Raw genomic sequence first — 18,831 nt, 5'->3', positions numbered from 1 at the left:
GAAGGGACAGAAGTCATGCCAGTTACCCCCATGGGCAGCAGGAGCCCAACCCTTATGAGGCATTCTGCGGGGGTGTAGATGGAACACAGAACACAGCTGTCTCACAGCCAAGGCACAAGGATGCTGTGTATTTATCTATCAGCTCCCTGTGTGTCACTGGTTGAGGGCTGCTTCTGGGCTCGTTAACTCTCTGGCTCTTCCAATTTGCCTTCCACACAGTTCAAGAGAGCACACTTCCCTCACCACCCCAGACACAGAAATCCTCAAGCCGAAAAGCTGGCAGTGGGGAAAACAGGTGGGACTCACTTGCTATCACTGAAGTGAAGAGTAATGAGTTGGGAAATAAAAAATGATGGCAAATAAGTCAAGTCAATGTGCAGTGTAGCACTAGAAACCACAGGCACCAAGGAACCCAAACTAAAGAGGATGCAAGGGCTTTCTTGTTGAAATGCTGTTTGAGCTGGGTCTTGAAGGAGGAGTGGGGTTCATCAGCAGTGAGGGAACAGCAGTTTAGAAGGGATTTTAAACCTCTGCGAAGAGTGTGTCGATAAGAACACACAAGGACTTGAAATTATTGCCCACACTTCAGGTCTCTACTGCCCATAAGGCCGCTGGTCTGCTCTCAGCCTCTAAAGTTCAGGCTAATTTGGGCACTTTGACATTCTCTGTCCTGCCTTCCAGGAAGGGCGAGAGCTCACCCTTGAGAAGCCAGAGCTGAAAGCCCTGGTGTCGGAGAAGCTGGGGGACCTGCACAGGCGCTGGGACGAGCTGGAGACCACCACCCAAGCCAAGGCCCGCAGCCTCTTTGATGCCAACCGAGCTGAGCTGTTTGCCCAGAGCTGCTGTGCCTTGGAGAGCTGGCTGGAGAGCCTGCAGGCCCAGCTGCACTCGGATGACTACGGCAAGGACCTCACCAGCGTCAACATCCTGCTCAAGAAGCAGCAGGTGTGCTCTGGGCCTTTGATGGGGATGGTGAACAGCAGAAGAAAGGAGGGGGTCTGCAGCTTTCAAGATTTGGGAGGCCAGCTAAAGCCTGGCAGATAACACCTTCACTAGCATTTCCCAGAATCATTTCTCTGGGCAGCCAGTATCAGAATCTCTAGGGATATGTCACAGTCAGGGTTAGAGTTAGGAGACAGACCCCCTAATAATTTGAAGATGAGAACTTCAGTAAAAAGAAATATTAATTAGGCCAGGCATGGTGGCTCACGCCTGCAATCTCAGCACTTTGGGAGGCCAAGGCAGGCAGGTCACTTGAGGTCAGGAGTTCAAGACCAGCCTGGCCAATATGGTGAAACCCCGTCTCTACTAAAAATACAAAAATTAGCCAGGCATGGTGGTGCATACCTGTTATCCCAGCCACTTGGGAGACTGAGGGCTGAGGCAGGAGAATGGCTTGAACCCAGGAGGCAGAGGTTGCAGTGAGCCGTGATCATGCCATTGCACTCCAGCCTGGGCAACAGAGCAAGACTCTGTCTCAAAAAAAAAGAAGTATAAATTAGTAAAAGGTGGTAAAGAGAACTCTACAGCAGGAGTCAGAAAACTTTTTTCAGTAAAGCGCCAGATAGTAAATATTTGGGGCTTCGTGGGTCATAAGGTCTATGTCACAGCCCTTCAACTCTACCCTTGAAAGGTAAAAGCAGCTGCGGATTATATGTAAAATAAGGGGTATGGCCAGGTGTGGTGGCTCACACTTGTAATCCCAACACTTTGGGAGGCCGAGGTGGGCAGATCACTTGAGTCCAGGAATTTGAGACCAGCCTGGGCAACATGGCAAAACCCCATCTCTACAAAAAAATACAAAAATTAGCTGGGCGTGGTGGTGGTATGTGCCTGTAGCCCCAGCTACTCAGGAGGCTGAGGTGAGAAGATTGTTTGAGCCTGGAAAGTCGAGGCTGCAGTGGGCTGTGATCGTGCCACTGCACTCCAGCCTGGGTGGCAGAGCGAGACTTGTCTCAAAAAAATTTTTAAAAAGGGGTGCGGCTGTGGTCCAATAAAAACTTTATAAGGCTAGGCAGTGGGCTGGACTCGCTCTAAAGAATGCAGAATGGGAAGCATAGGGAGCAGCTGACACCTCTGGGGTTGAGGAGTCCCCCAGGAAGGAGCAAGATGGCTGAGTCTCAGACCTCCTTGGAGAGGGCAGAGGCCCACTGAATGGCCTGGAAATTTGCTGGAGTATCACAGGCCAGAGCATGTCTGAAGCCAGCAAGCCAAGACTGGCCAGCAGGAAGTAGCCACTGGAGTGCAGCAAAACTTGCCAGAGAGTAAGAGCCACAGGGTCTCTTGTGCACTGTGGACAGTTTTGCTGTAGGAGGAAGAAAAGCACCTTGGAACCCTGGAATGCCCCTCATCTGCTAGGCATTGTGGTGTCCCTCCAGCGCCCTCTGCTGACAAGGCCTAGATTATGCCCGCTGGCAAAGGAGGAATGTTTCCAGGGGCCAGTTCCAGTGTCTCAAAGCAGGGCCACGATGGATTGGGAATGGAGAGACAATGAATTGATAACGGGCACAGTTATCACACTACCCTGGATTTTTTAATTTCAATCTTTTAGATTCGCGGGTGTGGGTGCAGGTTTGTTATAAAGTTATATTGTGTGATGCTGAAGTTTGGGGTATAATTGAACCCATCACCCGTGTAGTGAGCACAGTACCCAATAGGGATTTTTTCAACCCCTGCCCTTGGATTCTTGTGCATATAAAGTTCGAGATCCACTGATCCAGCCCATGAGGGGATGCTCTCCCTAGGTGAGCTGCAGTGATAAGCAGCCACAGTGGGCTGGATAGAGACTGGTGTCTCTGCTGGGCGTGAAGGCGGAAATGCAGAGCTAACATGTCGTTCCTCCTGGCGGTTTGCAGATGCTGGAATGGGAGATGGCTGTGAGAGAGAAGGAGGTGGAGGCAATCCAGGCCCAGGCCAAAGCGCTGGCCCAGGAGGACCAGGGTGCAGGGGAGGTGGAGAGAACCTCGAGGGCCGTGGAGGAGAAGTTCAGGGCCTTGTGCCAGCCCATGCGGGAACGCTGCCGGCACCTGCAGGCTTCTCGCGAGCAGCACCAGTTCCACCGGGACGTGGAAGATGAGATTGTGAGTCACTGGGGCCAAGGACAGCAAGCTGCCCCCAGCCACGTGGCTCTCCAGCCTCCCTCCTGGATGCCAGGAAGATGCCAGCAGGGCTCTGTTCCCTCTTCTCTTTGACATTGACCGTCTCCCCTATAGGGAGACTTGGAGATGCCCCCCAGAACCAGAGATGACCGTTCCCTACACACACAGCGGTAGCCCCAGGTGTCCCCACTCCCACTAATCAGTCCCTGGTGCTTGCCTTGCCCTCTGGGCCTCCACTGACCCCCTCTTCCTCTTCCAGTTGTGGGTGACAGAGCGGCTGCCCATGGCCAGCTCCATGGAGCATGGCAAGGACCTGCCCAGTGTCCAGCTTCTCATGAAGAAAAACCAGGTGAGGCAGAGGCTGAAGGCAAGAGAGAAGTTCCCAGGAGCCTCCCCAGACTTGAACGTGTGTTTTTTCTTAAGACCAGGCCCCCCTCGATGCTGAGTGTAACCCTGGACTTCAGTGGCTGTCTTTCCTCACCTCGGGAGGGTGGGTCCACTCAGTGGGAGATAGTGGGGGCTGGGGGGCTGACGGGTGTTACCTTCGCACCCCCAGGCTAGGAGAGGGAGCAGAGGACCCAGGAAGGAGAGAGGCACAGGGGTGAAGGGTGGTCTCCGGGAGCACGTGGGGCTGGGGCAGGCCTTTCAGCATTTTCTCTTCTGTGGCTGTGGGCAGACCCTGCAGAAGGAGATTCAGGGCCATGAGCCCCGGATCGCAGACCTGAGGGAGCGGCAGCGTGCTCTAGGTGCAGCAGCAGCAGGCCCAGAGCTGGCTGAGCTGCAGGAAATGTGGAAACGCCTGGGCCACGAGCTGGAACTTCGAGGGAAGCGACTGGAGGAGGCCCTGCGAGCCCAGCAGTTCTACCGTGATGCCGCCGAGGCGGAGGCCTGGATGGGCGAGCAGGAATTACACATGATGGGCCAGGAGAAGGCCAAGGTGAGGGCCAGGACAGAGCCCAGTGTATGTGGCCAGTTCTGCCCTCCTCCGACCTGCTGCTTGATGCCACTGTCCCCTTCCACCGTCCCTTCCCCCAGGATGAGCTGAGTGCCCAGGCAGAGGTGAAGAAGCACCAGGTGCTGGAGCAAGCCCTGGCCGACTACGCGCAGACCATCCACCAGCTGGCGGCCGGCAGCCAGGACATGATTGACCACGAGCACCCAGAGAGGTGGGTGCAGCGGCAGCCCGGCCCAGCCTGGGGGAGGAGGTGGGTGCAGGAACAGGAAGGTGCAGGGAATGTGGAGCCTTCAGTGCTGCGTGCACGGAGCCTTCTAGACAGCTAGAACGCAGGGTGGGCGAGCTGTTGGGAGACTCAGAGGGACAGGGCTCCACAGAACAGGCCGGAGGTCAGAGCTACACCCCTAAGTCCCACAGTGCCTCCCCCACTCTTTCTGCAGCACTCGGCTATCTATCCGCCAAGCCCAGGTGGACAAGCTGTATGCCGGCCTGAAGGAGCTGGCGGGAGAGCGGCGGGAGCGCCTGCAGGAGCACCTCCGGCTGTGCCAGCTCCGCCGCGAGCTGGATGACCTGGAGCAGTGGATCCAGGAGCGCGAGGTGGTGGCGGCCTCCCACGAGCTGGGCCAAGACTACGAGCATGTGACTGTGAGTGTAGGGAGGGCACCCAGCTCAGATCAGCCGTGGGAAGAGTGGAGGACCCACAGGGAGACTAGGACCTTGTCCCAGGCAGAGCACTGGGGGGCCAAGGGGCAAGACCAGGCTGAGCAGGCACTGGTTTTGAGGTATATGATTTGAAGAGGCCAGACATAGGCTTACACCTGTAATCCTAGCATCTTGGGAGGCTGAGATGGGAGGATTGCTTGAGTCCAGGAGTTCAAGACCAGCCTGGGCAACATAGTGAGACCCCCATCTCTACAAAAAATTTATTTTTATTAGCCGGGCATGGCAGTGCATGCCTGTAGGCCTAACTACTCAGGAGGCTGAGGTGGGAGGATCTCTTGAGCCTGGGAGGTCGACACTGCAGTGATTGTGCCAGTGCACTCCAAAGCAAGACTCCATCGTCTCTAAATATACACACACACACACAATTTGAAGAATTGTGCAGAAAGGGGACATGAAGCTGAGCTGAGACAAGGGCAAATAGGAAATTATCACTCACACTTTTCAACAGAATTCAACAAAACGGAGTGTGATCCCCTCCACAATTTGGGGGCTTGGACCCTCAGTCGTACAGAAATATGGACCATAGTTAGGGCATCCTTGTCTGAGGCCTAAGGGTCCCAAGCACCTCAAAACACCTTTGCTGGGGGTGGAGGGAGTCTGTCAAATACAGGGTCAGTGGGAAGCGGCTGCACCTGCTCCTTAACCACGGGGAAGAAACCTGTCCCGGCCCCCGTGGCCAGAGGGGAGAGGTGGGTTCTGAGTTTGGAGTGGAAGACTCGCTCCATCAGGCAGGGACCACATCCCCCAACATCACGGTATGGTCTGTCCATCTGCTTCCTCTACCAGATGCTCCGAGACAAATTCCGAGAGTTCTCCCGGGACACAAGCACCATCGGTCAGGAGCGCGTAGATAGCGCCAATGCACTGGCCAATGGGCTCATTGCTGGGGGCCATGCCGCACGGGCCACCGTGGCCGAGTGGAAGGACAGTCTCAACGAGGCCTGGGCTGACCTGCTTGAGCTGCTGGACACACGGGGTCAGGTGCTGGCCGCGGCATACGAGCTGCAGCGCTTCCTGCACGGAGCACGCCAAGCCCTGGCGCGGGTGCAGCACAAGCAGCAGCAGCTTCCGGATGGGACTGGCCGCGACCTCAACGCTGCCGAGGCCCTGCAGCGCCGACACTGTGCCTACGAGCACGACATTCAGGCCCTCAGCCCCCAGGTCTGACCCAAGCATGAGGAGGTGGGGGAGGCTTAGAGGAGGTCATGGGGGAAATGCCGGGAAGAGTTCCCAGGAGCTAGGGCAGAGCTCAGAAATGCTGGGAGGACGGCACTCTTTGGAGGGCCCTTTCGAGATGAGGAAATTGCTCCAAGAAAACATCTCTGGCCGGGCACAGTGGCTCTCGCCTGTAATCCCAGCACTTTGGGAAGCCGAGGAGGGCAGATCACCTGAGATTGGGAGTTTGAGACCAGCCTGACCAACATGGAGAAACCCCTTCTCTACTAAAAATACAGAATTAGCCAGGCGTGGTGGCACATGCCTGTAATCCCAGCTACGCAGGAGGCTGAGGCAGGAGAATCACTTGAACCCGGGAGGCAGAGGTTGCAGTGAGCCGAGATCACTCCACTGCACTCCAGCCTGGGCAACAAGAGCGAAACTCCATCTCAAAAAGAAAGAAAAGATCTCTGGCAGGGGACATCTAGCCACTGCATTCACACTTTTGATGACAAGACCCCTTGAGAGCCCATGATGTCTTCAGGGGTTCCCAGTGGCCAGGAGACTCTTCATGCTGCGCTAAATCTGCCTGTTGGTGCTTCCCAGGCTTGAGCTCTAGGCCCACACTCAATAAGGATAGATCCTTCTTTCAACCACTAAAACCCATCAGCCCCTGCCTGAATCCCCTTTTCAGGCTAAGTATCTCGTTCTAGCAGTCTCCAAGGTCTATCACATTCTAGACAGGCCTCTGAAAGTTCAACTGGCCAATGGCTCTTTTCCAGATCCTCCCCCAGTTAAGCCCAGGTGTCCAGATGAGACCCAACAGGGCAGAGTGTGGCCAGGCCCCTGCCTTCATCTTTCTCAGCACCCCCACTCCCTGGCTCCTCCCCCTGCTTCTTTGGCTGTGAGACAGGCAGGAGGTGAGAGTGGCAGCCAGGACTGAGGCAGGCTGCGGCACCTTGGAGTCCCTGGCTCTGCCTGACTCTGACCCGGGGCCCCACAGGTCCAGCAGGTGCAGGACGACGGCCACCGGCTCCAGAAGGCCTACGCTGGAGACAAGGCTGAGGAGATCGGCCGCCACATGCAGGCCGTGGCCGAGGCCTGGGCCCAGCTTCAGGGAAGCTCTGCCGCCCGCCGGCAGCTGCTACTGGACACCACGGACAAGTTCCGCTTCTTCAAGGCTGTCCGGGAACTGATGCTCTGGATGGATGAGGTCAACCTGCAGATGGATGCCCAGGAGCGTCCCCGGTGAGAATCCCAGGGCCCTGGGCCTCCACGGGTTGTGTGGCTGGGCTGTGATGGGGCTGTGGGCAGCAGGTGATGCTGTTTCTGCCACCCCCCAGGGATGTGTCCTCTGCGGATCTAGTCATCAAGAACCAGCAAGGCATCAAGGCAGAGATAGAGGCCCGGGCAGACCGCTTCTCCTCCTGCATCGGCATGGGGAAGGAGCTGCTGGCCAGGAGCCACTATGCGGCCGAGGAGGTGGGTGAGGCCTGGGTGGCCGGGCCATCCTCACTGTGCAGTGCTGAACACTGACTTCTTTGTGGCTTTCTGCTTCCTCTCGTTCTCTCTTTGCAAGAAACCTTTCATTCTCCCCTCTCGGTGCCATTCAGGGGTTTCTCGCATTCTGGAAATCTCTCCCCAGAACTGTCTGCCTCTTGACATCAGAAATCACTGGTCCTGGGCCAGGCATGGTGGCTCACGCCTATAGTCCCAGCACTTTGGGAGGCCCAGGCGGGCAGATCACCTGAGGTCACGAATTCGAGACCAGCCTGGCCTCCACGGGTTGTGTGGCTGGGCTGTGATGAAACATGGTGAAACCCCGTTTCTACTAAAAACACAAAAATTAGCCGGGTGTGGTGGCGGGCACCTGTAATCCCAGCTACTCGGAGGCTGAGGCAGGAGAATCACTTGAACCTGGGAGGTGGAGGTTGCAGTGAGCTGAGATTGCACCACTGCACTCCAGCCTGGGCGATAAGAGCAAAACTCTGTCTCAAAAAAAAAAAAAAAAAAATGAAAGAAATCACCTGTCCCCCTGGGTGACTCCCCAGGGGCCCTGGAAAGACCTCACATCCTGGTGCTAACTCACATCTCTGCCCCCACCAGATCTCAGAGAAGCTGTCTCAGCTGCAGGCACGGCGCCAGGAGACGGCTGAGAAGTGGCAGGAGAAGATGGACTGGCTTCAGCTGGGTGAGCCGTCGAGGGAGCCCCAGGCCCTGTGGGGAGTGGGGGGCATCCTACACCCTGTGGTTTCCAGAGTAGGTGAGACTAGGAACCTTGGGTATGAAACTGAGGATGCCCAACCTTGACGCTGCCTGGCACAGCTCTGGGGGCGGTGGCTTTCTCTGTGTCCCTGTTCTTGAGGTTGCCATGGCCACTGTACCCTGCCAGTGGCCACTCTGACCCACCATCTTCCTGCAACCCCCGATCCTGCCAGTTTTGGAGGTGCTCGTGTTTGGAAGAGATGCAGGGATGGCAGAGGCCTGGCTCTGCAGCCAGGAGCCGCTGGTGCGCAGCGCTGAGCTGGGTTGCACGGTCGACGAAGTTGAGAGCCTCATCAAGCGGCACGAGGCCTTCCAGAAGTCAGCAGTGGCCTGGGAGGAGCGATTCTGTGCGCTGGAGAAGCTTACTGCGGTGAGGGACACAGGACCCCAGATGTCCACCCCAACCTGCTCCCCCGACCCATGCTTGCTTCTGCTTGGAGAAAACATGTCTTCTCTCTTCCCATTGCACCAGCGGCCCCCAGATGTGAGCTGAGAGTGCCGTTGTCACCACACCTTTAGGAGGTGTCAGTTCCCCTGGGTGATGCCGAGACACCTTTTCCCACTTTGTTTCTTGTCCCCACCGTCTTCTCAAATTCTATTCTCCTTTTATCATATTTCATCATATTAGAGTTGAGACATTTCAGCTCTCCCTGTTTCCCTGGCCCTCTTACATGCGACCTTCTACACACTGAATGCAGCATTTTTTGACAGCTAGAGGAGCGGGAGAAGGAGCGAAAGAGAAAGAGGGATGAGGAGGAGCGGAGAAAACAGCCGCCTGCTCCCGAACCCACAGCCAGTGTGCCTCCAGGGGACCTGGTGGGCGGCCAGACAGCTTCTGACACCACCTGGGACGGGTGAGAGCCAGGACGCCTGGGGTAGGAGGAGGAGGCTGAGCCCAGGCCACCCAGGGACTAATGATTCTGTGTTGCCTTTGGTCATCCCAGAACCCAGCCACGGCCACCACCATCCACACAAGCACCCAGTGTAAATGGAGTCTGCACAGATGGAGAGCCCTCACAGGTGACCCCACTGTCCCTCTGTGCCCCCATCGGAGTCGTAGCCCCTCCACCCCCACACATCGTTTTATAGATTCTTGTCCTTGCAGCCCCTGCTGGGACAACAGAGACTTGAGCACAGCAGCTTCCCCGAAGGGCCGGTGAGTTCCCCTGCAAGTGTGGGTGTTGATAACTGTGAGGCAAAGCGTCCAGAAGGGGTGGTGAGTGTGGGTGGGGGAGTACTGGGGATGGGATGGGAGAGGGCAGAGGTTCACAGGCAGCTTGGAGGCAGGAAGACCAACTCCTGGACATGGAGCTTCCTGGCACCCAGGTTAGGGATCTCCCATCTCATCCTTTGACACTTGACACTGATTTCCCCCACCAGGGACCTGGCTCAGGGGATGAAGCCAATGGGCCCCGGGGAGAGAGGCAGACCCGGACTCGGGGCCCGGCCCCATCTGCAATGCCCCAGAGCAGGTCCACCGAGTCAGCCCATGCTGCCACCCTGCCGCCTCGAGGCCCAGAGCCATCTGCCCAGGAGCAGATGGAGGGGATGCTGTGCCGCAAGCAGGAGATGGAGGCCTTCGGGAAGAAGGCTGCCAACAGGTACAGCCTCTCTGGAGCCTGCCCTCAGAGGGCACTTCCCCAGAGCCTCTGCCCAGATAGAGGGAGGGATGCCCTTTAGAGTATATCTTCTGGGCAAAGGGTAGGACTTGGGACCAGAGCAGGGCCTCAGGGGAGGACCAGAGGGTGTGAAGACCATGGCCTAAAGATGGGAACAGAACTGGAAGTCCTAGGACACCCAAGAGGGCTCCGGGTTGCAGACGCCACTGAGGCCGGCCAGTCAGCACCGCATGCCTCACAGGTCCTGGCAGAACGTGTACTGTGTCCTGCGGCGTGGGAGCCTCGGCTTTTACAAGGATGCCAAGGCAGCCAGCGCAGGAGTGCCATACCACGGAGAAGTGCCTGTCAGCCTGGCCAGGGCCCAGGGCAGCGTCGCCTTTGATTACCGAAAGCGCAAACATGTCTTCAAGCTGGGGTAGGAACAGGGAACAGTGCTCTCGGGATGGGAGGGGAGTTGGGAGTGACACAGGTGAGCCATGAGTCAGGTCCAGAGGGAGGGGAGTTCCTGAAAGGAGCCTGAGTGGAGTAACCAGGCCAGCCACTTGGGAATAGTGTAGATGAGGGAGGCGGGGATTCTGGTTGTCTCCACACCAAGGAGAGCAGAAGAACCAAGACCCAGGCCTGATGGCTGCCAATGTCAAGGTGAAAAATTACCCAGCGTGGGAAATCCAAAGGCAGGGATCTGGCAAGACCTCCAGAGGCCTGTCCCTGCCTCCCAGCAAGCAGCCGGAGCAGGAGGCCTGGGCTGGGGTGGAAGTGAGCTCCCCCTGCCTCTGCAGCCAGTCAGAAAGGATGTGCTTCTGCACAGTCTGGGGAGGCTGAAGAATGTGCAGAGCGTGTCTGGTCCGGCTCCAAGGGCTGCAGCCAGATGTCCCAGCCCGGTGTTGGGTCATGATTACGCTCTCACCAGCAGCTACCTGGCAGATCCGGATTCTCAGCTCTGCCCTGTGGCCTCTCTCTCCCAACAGCTTACAGGATGGAAAAGAATATTTATTCCAGGCCAAGGATGAGGTGAGCTGTCCTTCATGTTCCTCTCTGTCCGTGCCATTCCAGAAGCTTCCAGCTGCAGACTCCCCTTCCTTCCCCATCCTCCCTCTTTTTCCTGGTCTTGTCCTTTGTGGTAAGACTGGATGTGTGTGACGGCCGCACCAGGCCGCACTCCCTGTCTAAGCCGGCCGCATCCTCCTCATAGCATGAAACAGTCAGCTCACTTTCTGCCTCCTCCTCGTACACTTCCCTGCTGTCCAGTGCGGCCACCCCAGCACAGTGTCCTTGAAGCTGACTGAGGGTCTTTCCATCCACAGGCAGAGATGAGCTCGTGGCTACGGGTGGTGAATGCAGCCATTGCCACTGCGTCTTCTGCCTCTGGAGAGCCCGAAGAGCCAGTGGTGCCCAGCACCACCCGGGGCATGACCCGGGCCATGACCATGCCCCCAGTGTCACCCGTCGGGGCTGAGGGGCCTGCTGTGCTCCGCAGCAAAGACGGCAGAGAACGAGAGCGAGAAAAACGCTTCAGCTTCTTCAAGAAGAACAAGTAGTTGGGGGCAAGGTCCCAGGCCAACTCCCTCCCTCCGTTCAGGAAACTGCCAGGGACAGTCGATAGGGACCGCCCTCGTCAGGACAACTGCCTGCTGCTAGGGTCTGTTGCCAAGGTCAACCCATCACCAGGAACTGTCACTGGGGACAAGTCCGTGTTCCCAAGGACAGCCCTTCTCTTCTGCTGTTTAATTCCAGACTGGTGGTGGGACCCAGGCAACCCCCTCTCCCACCCCCGCCGACTTCTCCCCTCTTTCCCCAGCCTCGTGCCTCTGTCCCTCACCACGGTGTGGGCAGTGCCGCACCCTCAACATAGGCCATGTGGGGAGTGGCTGCCCCTGCCTCAGGGTCATTCTCCCGCCACTGCGAGGGCACTCACCTTCTGCCTTCTGGTTCCTCACCCCTCGGACCAGCCAGGAACCTCTCAGAGCTGAAGCAGGCCCTGGGGGCAGGAGTGCCAGATGACAGTCAGAGGTGCAGGAGCCCTCCCTCCCCACCCCCACCCTGTAACTCCAGCTGCCACTCCATCTCCAGCTGCTCTCAATGGCTTCCAAGGTGTGTTGTTCAGGGACAGCCACCGCCTTGAGTCTGGCCAAGGAGGTGATTAAACAGCTCAGCTTCTCTCACCGCCTCTGGGTGTCTTTGCTTTCCTGACCACAGCCTCTCTGCCCAAGCCTGTGTCCCCTCCTTTGGTTCTGGTCTCCTGCATCTCAGGTTTCCACTCTGCCCCAGCTTCCAAGCTCTTGAAGAGCCGTGTCACACTGAGAGCTTCCCTGACCCGGTCTCATTTCCCTGTGACAGTGACCTCCAGTGTGCTGGGTTGACCAATGCCAAGCCTCTTTTTAAACCAAAGTAGTTCACCATGGGTTGGGATGATGTCAACAAGCAGTATTCATGTTAACAAGCAATGAGGGACTCCTTCCCTGGTGCACAATTTTCTTCACTTGTGATCTCTAAACTGTTTTCAAATTGGAAGACTGGGAAGCATTGCTACAGCCCCAGCCAGTCTCAGCCACTGCTCAGCCCGGTGGTGGAAAGCTGAGCACAGTGGGTGCTTACTGCCCCCACCTGCCGTCTGCTCTCCAGTATATCAAGGGACCTCAGACAGGGATCTGAGAAGTGGCAGGTTCCAATAAACTGACCAACAGAATGAAGTCACTCTGGGAAGCCATGAGGTGACTTTACAGCCCAAGTGTGTAAATACACACACAGAGGATAATATATATTCTTGGTTTTTTTTTGAGACAGAGTCTCGCTCTGTCAGCCAAGCTGGACTGCAGTGGCGCAATCACAGCCCATTGCAACCTCCACCTCCCAGGTTCAAGCAATCCTCCCACCTCAGCCTCCTGAGTAGCCTGAACCACAGGCACATGCCATCACACCCGACTAAGTCTGTTTGTTTTTTGTAGAGACAGGGTCTCACTATGTTGCCCAGGTTGGTCTCAAATTCCTGGGCCCAAGTGATTCTCTCACCTTGGCCTCTCAAACTGTTGGGATTACAGGCGTGAGCCACCATGCCCAGCTGAGACTACCTTCTGGATCTGGCGAAGTATTAGAAAGGAGCGGGTGGCTTCTCCTTTGTCTCTGGTTTGGCAATCGGAGCTTTCAGGGCACAGTGTTTGTCTCCAGATGTTGATGGAAGTGGGCACTCCTTGGTGGCCTCCAACAGGAAAAGTGTGTTCTTTCATTGTTTTCTATACAGACAGACAACCGTTTTTCCAGGAAGGCAGCCCCATCTTTAGTCATTGACTGCGGGCCTATCATCAGTCATGACGAAGACCGAGTCAGGTGTGTGCAGGCCCAGAACTAGCACATCACAGCCCCAGAGTGGGCTCCAAACCTGAGACCTGGTAGACCAGAGAGCCTGCAGGATAATTTCCCCCTTAAGATGGGTAGATTTACTGTTCCACAGCCAACAGGTGGATACGTGTAACTAGAACAATCTGTCATGGGACTAAGTGGAAGAATCCATCAGCACTACACAGGCATCTTTTCTTCAAATACAACTGTAAAATCTCCACTGAAGAGACAGTCATACCTTGGGGGTGCTCAGGGAATCTAGGTATTTGCACTCCAAGGTGGCAAGCCTGGGGGCATTGAAGGGAAACAATAATTGGAAATGTCTGAAGGAAATGTATATGGAGAAATTAATAGAGAAATGATTATTTTAACGTGACATGTAAGTGTAAATAGGACAGCCAATTGAAGCAGTCCCGCAGTAGGGGCAGGCATTGAGAACGGAGAGGTGAGACTGAAGGCTCCGAGCAGCATCTGCATATGCGGCAGCAGAAGAACTTCAGGACACGATTCCTTTAGAACAGGACATAGAAGAGGGGAAGCATAGTGTCAGGAATGAAGTCAGAAAACACCTTCAGCTGTGAGTAGAAGAAAAAAAAAATTCCAGGAAAGACAACAGGATGGAATGGGGAGGTGAGGGCTATGAGACAAGTTAGACACAAAAATACAATAAATGCAGGCACTACACATCAATGGAGAGAGATGGCAGATAAAAATGGATTACTTGGCTGGGCATGGTGGTTCACGCTTGTAATCCCAGCACTTTGGGAAGCCGAGGTGAGTGGGTCACTTGAGCTCAGGAGTTCAAGACCAGCCTGGGCAGCATGGTGAAACCCCATCTCTACAAAAATTAGCCAGGTGTAGTGGCACGTGCCTGTAGTCCCAGCTACTTGGGAGGCTGAGGCAGGAGCATTGCTTGAACCTGGGAAGCAGAGGTTACAATGAGCCGAGATCATGCCACTGCACTCCAGTCTGGGCAATAAAGTGAGACCCTGTCTCAAAAAAAAAAAAAAAAGGATTATGTAGAGAAAAATATATTTGCATTCTTAGCATCACCTACAAGAGTGGACTTTAGGTCCATGCTGTCCACAGCAGCAGCCACCCAGCCATGTGTGGCTACTGAGATGTAGCCAAACCAAGTGTGTCATGACTCTGAAACACCAGGTATCGAGCATGGAAGAGGACAACAACTTCAAATACCTTAATTTTTATATTGCTTATATGTTGACATAATATTTTAGATATATTGGGTTTCAAAAGTATCATTAAAGTGAATTTCAACTATTTTGATTACTTTTTTAATGTGTTTGCTGGAAATTTTAAAATTACGTATGTAGCTAACATATTTTTATTGGACAGCACTGCTGTAAATGGGCTCCAGATCTAAATGCAAAAGGTAAAAAATATGTTAATAGGCCGGGTACAGTGGCTCACACCTGTGATCCCAGCACTTTCGGAGGCCAAGGCAGGCAGATCACCTGAGGTCAGGAGTTCGAGACCAGCCTGGCCAATATGGTGAAACCCCCGTCTCTACTAAAAATACAAAAATTAGCCGGACGTGGTGGCGCACACCTGTAGTCCCAGCTACTTGGGAGGCTGAGGCAGGAGAATGGCTTGAACCTGGGAGGCGGAGGTTGCAGTGAGACCAGATCACACCACTGCACTCCAGCCTGGACAACAAGAGTGAAACTCCATCCCCCCAATAAACAAAAAAAAATAACGTTAATAGAATAAAATGTAGGAGAATATCTTGTGACTAAGGAGGCTCCAAAAGAACACCTTATACAAAAGTTCAAAAGCAGGCCAGGTACAGTGGCTCACCTGTAATCCCAGCACTTTGGGAGGCGAGATGGGAGGATCACTGGAGCTCAGAAGTTCAAGACCAGCCTGGGCAACACAGTGAAACTCCATCTCTACAAAAAAAAATTTTTTAATTAGCCGGGCATGGTGGCACACACCTGTAGTCCCAGCTACTTGGGAGGCTGAGATGGAAGGATTGCTTGAGCCTGGGAGGTTGAGGCTGCAGTGAGCCAATGATCACACCACTGCACTCTAGCCTGGGCAACAGGCTGTCTCAAAAAAAAATAAAAAAAAATAAAAATAGAAAAGCACAGCTTTGAGATAAAAATTAATTTCATTGCACAAGAAATAAGGATTTCTGTTCAATGAAGGACACCATGGACAGAGTTAATAATTAGTGGAATGAGAGATGGTATTTGAGACCAATAAGAGATTAGAATATATGAAAAAGCCTTACAAATCAACAACAAAAAAGGAGCCTACAACCTGAAAAGAAAGATGGGCAAAAGATATGAACAGGAAATTTACAGAAGCATAAACTCGAAAATTCAAGAGGCCAGGTGTAGTGCCTCACACCTGTAATCCTAGTGTTTTGGGAGGCTGAAGTGGGAGGATCACTTGAGGCCAGGAGTTCGACTAGCAACACAGTGAGACCTTGTCTCTACCAAAAACAAAAAAATTAGCTGGGCATATAGTCCTAGCTACTTGGGAGGCTAAGGGCTGAGGGCTTCAGCCTCCTGAAGCAGGAGGATTATTTGAGCCCAGGAGCTCAAGGCTACAGCAAGCTATGATCGTGCCACTGCACTCCAGCCTGCATGACAAAGCAAGACCCTTTCTCAAAAAACAAGTCTGGGCACAGTGGCTCACGCCTTTAACCTCAGCAATTTGGGAGGCTAAGGTGGGTGGATCACCTAAGGTCAGGAGTTCGAGACCAGCCTGACCAATGTGGTGAAACCCCATCTCTACTAAAAATACAAAAATCAGCCAAGTGTGGTGGATACGTGCCTGTAGTCCCAGCTACTTGGGAGGCTGACAGGAGAATTGCTTGAACCTGGGAGGCGGAGGTTGCAGTAAGCTGAGATCGCACCACTGTACTCCAGCTTGGGCTACAGAGCAAGATTCCGTCTAAAAAGAAAAAAAAAAAAGGTTGTGCATGGTGGCTCACACCTGTAATCCCAGCACTTTGGGAGGCCGAGGTGGGCGAATCATGAGGTCAGGAATCCAAGACCAGCCTGACCAATATGGTGAAACCTCGTCTCTACTAAAAATACAAAAACTAGTCGGGCGTGGTGGTGGCACACGCCTGTAATCCCAGCTACTCAGGAGGTTGAGGCAGAAGAATCGCTTGAACCCAGGAGGCAGAGGTTGCAGTGAGCCGAGATAGTACCACTGCACTCCAGCTTGAGCAATAAGAGCGAGACTCCATCACAAAAAAAAAAAAAAAGAAGGGATGCTTAAAATCATTAATAACCAGAGAAATACAAATTAAAGCAACAGTGAAATATCACTTTATATCTATTAGACTGACAAAAATTAGAAAAGTGGATAATGTGTATCACTGGCAGGGACGTAGAGATACAAGGCCCCTCATATGCTACAGGTGGAAGAGTATGCTGGTGCAGCTTTTCCAGAGAACAGTTCAGTGCTACTTAGACAGGTGAGTTCTACGTATACTCTATGACCCAGCAATTCTACCTCTGGGTTTATATCCCCCCAAGTTCTCACACAGAATTAAGGCACATACTTAAGCATGTTCACTGCAGCCTTGTTTATAATGACAGAGAGATGGAAGCAAGCTGAGTGCCCTATGCCCAGAGATGAACAGGTACAATATGTGACTGTACACCACGGAGGACTGCGTTACTCACTAGTTAGACATCATGCGGCGACATAGCCCTTAGTGGAAAAATAGTTAAGGCACAGTCAGCTATACAACTCAAAACACACCATTTACATAATGTATACAAATGTACAATGTTTAAGTCCAGATTAGAAGAAATCAACTGTAAAAAGACATTTGTAACAATCCAGGAGAAATTTGGGCATAAACATTAGATGATATTAACATAGGATAGTGCTATTTTAAATTAGAAGCACATAGTAAGCCAGGTGCAGTGGCTCACACCTGAATCCCAGCATTTTGTGAGACTGTGGTGGAAACATCTTGAGCCCAGAAGTTTGAGACCAGCCTGGGCAACACAGTGAGACCCCCATCTCTACAAAAAAAAAATTTTAAATCAGCTGGATGGGGTGGCCCACACCTGTGGGCCCAGCTGCTCCAGAGGCTAAGATAGGAAGATCACTTGCGCCTGGGAGGTCGCAGCTACAGTGAGCCATAATGGTGCCACTGCACTCTAGCCTGGACAACAAAGTGACACCCTGACTCAAAAATAATAGTAGTAATAGTTAAGGGCCGGGCGAGGTGGCTCACACCTGTAATCCCAACACTTTGGGATGCCAAGGCCAGTGGATCGCTTGAGCTCAGGAGTTCGACACCAGCCTGGCCAACACGGTGAAACCCTGTCTCTACTAAAAATACAAAAATTAGCTGGGGGTGGTATACGCACGCCTGTAGTCCCGCTACTTGGGAGGCTGAGGCAGGAAAATGGCTTGAACGCAGGAGGTGGAGGTTGCAGTAAGCCAAGATTGCACCACTGCCCTCCAGCCTGGGCGATACAGCAAGACTCTGTCTTTAAAAAATTAAATAAAAAATAAAAATAAATAAAATAAAATTGGAAGGACAGTGCCTCTTCTGAAATGGCTGAGAAACAAAAAGAACTCAGGGAAAGAACATATCCAAGTAGCTGGGGTGGAAGAGGGCAGCCTGGGGAATGTGTCCCCGATGGTATCAGAGAAGCCATTATGGAGCCACTACAATGAGGAATGGTGGCTGACAACCTCCCTGGCAGGCTCTACTAGGAGATAAACCCAATCCATCAATCTCCATAAAAGGCTACTCTTTGTTGGAAGGTGACAGTGGGGAATCCGCCTAAACTTCTTTTTTTTTTTTTTTTTTTCGAGACCTGGTCTTGTTCTGTCACCCAGGCCGGAGTGCAGTGACTCCAGCCTGGGCTGGACTCCATCTTGGCTCACTGCAACCTCCGCCTCCCGGGTTCCAACGATTCTCCTGCCTCAGCCTCCCGAGTAGTTGGGATTATTACAGGCGCCCGCCACCACACCCGGCTATTTTTTGTATTTTTAGTAGACACGGGGTTTCACCATGTTGGCCAAGCTGGTGTCGAACTCCTGATCTCGTGATCCGCCCCGCCTCGGCCTCCCAAAGTGCTGGGATTACAGGCGTGAGCCGCCGCACCCGGCCCGCCTAAGCTTGTTTTTACCGCCAGGAGGTGCCCTTGGACCACGGCTGAATTTTGAACGTTAGACAGTCGGGAAACTCACAGTTGCCTAGACTTCCAGCTTGGTGTGTACGAGGAGACCCTGTCCCACCCCAAAACTAGGGACCTCGCTGGGCCTCTCCACCAAGTAGTTCTCTGGTGTGCTCACCACAGACCAGGACTGTGATGGACACACAATGAGAGAGAGAGAACCAGACCACGGATACTCACGAGCAAACAAAACATGACTAAGCGTAGCCTGGTTAGCAATGCCTCTTAGGCCTGTCCCAGTTCTGCCAGGTTATCTTTCTGCTCCTTGGTTCTCAGTTTCCGTACCAATAAATAACACGTCTGCAATGACAAACTTTAAAATAATGTTTAAAGCGCTACAAAACAATGACTAGTTTTGCTTAAAATGTTGCCCCAAGCTGCCACAGAAGTCGGCCAGCCCGCTATAAAAGCCCCTTTTTAGGGCCCTCGGGGAGATTCCCCTTTGTCATTAGCTCCCCGCCCCCCTCAGAGGGCCCAAGAGCAGGACCCATTGTGAT

The 18,831-nt window shown here is 53.7% G+C and overlaps 1 protein-coding gene across 3 annotated transcripts in view; it reads left to right on the top strand.

Annotated features, from left to right (window-relative positions):
* Positions 1-11,973, top strand: part of SPTBN2 (spectrin beta, non-erythrocytic 2) — a 42,788-nt gene extending 30,815 nt beyond the window's left edge. For all 3 annotated transcript variants that reach the window (XM_032153577.2, XM_032153578.2, XM_058438970.1), the window contains 18 exons: positions 682-945; positions 2,856-3,080; positions 3,358-3,447; positions 3,775-4,035; positions 4,134-4,264; positions 4,494-4,698; positions 5,563-5,937; positions 6,935-7,179; positions 7,275-7,413; positions 8,038-8,122; positions 8,370-8,566; positions 8,908-9,050; positions 9,141-9,216; positions 9,302-9,352; positions 9,577-9,797; positions 10,057-10,230; positions 10,784-10,826; positions 11,120-11,973. In XM_032153577.2, the coding sequence (XP_032009468.1) occupies positions 682-945; positions 2,856-3,080; positions 3,358-3,447; positions 3,775-4,035; positions 4,134-4,264; positions 4,494-4,698; positions 5,563-5,937; positions 6,935-7,179; positions 7,275-7,413; positions 8,038-8,122; positions 8,370-8,566; positions 8,908-9,050; positions 9,141-9,216; positions 9,302-9,352; positions 9,577-9,797; positions 10,057-10,230; positions 10,784-10,826; positions 11,120-11,353 (3,159 nt within the window). In that variant the 3' untranslated portion in view covers positions 11,354-11,973. The remainder of the gene's footprint in view (positions 1-681; positions 946-2,855; positions 3,081-3,357; positions 3,448-3,774; positions 4,036-4,133; positions 4,265-4,493; positions 4,699-5,562; positions 5,938-6,934; positions 7,180-7,274; positions 7,414-8,037; positions 8,123-8,369; positions 8,567-8,907; positions 9,051-9,140; positions 9,217-9,301; positions 9,353-9,576; positions 9,798-10,056; positions 10,231-10,783; positions 10,827-11,119) is intronic.
* The last annotated feature ends 6,858 nt before the right edge of the window (positions 11,974-18,831 follow it).

The sequence above is a fragment of the Hylobates moloch genome, unplaced genomic scaffold (assembly GCF_009828535.3).
Source record: "Hylobates moloch isolate HMO894 unplaced genomic scaffold, HMol_V3 SCAFFOLD_5, whole genome shotgun sequence".
NCBI classification, from domain to species: Eukaryota; Metazoa; Chordata; class Mammalia; order Primates; family Hylobatidae; genus Hylobates; species Hylobates moloch.
This window is presented reverse-complemented; position numbering and strand designations above follow the sequence as displayed.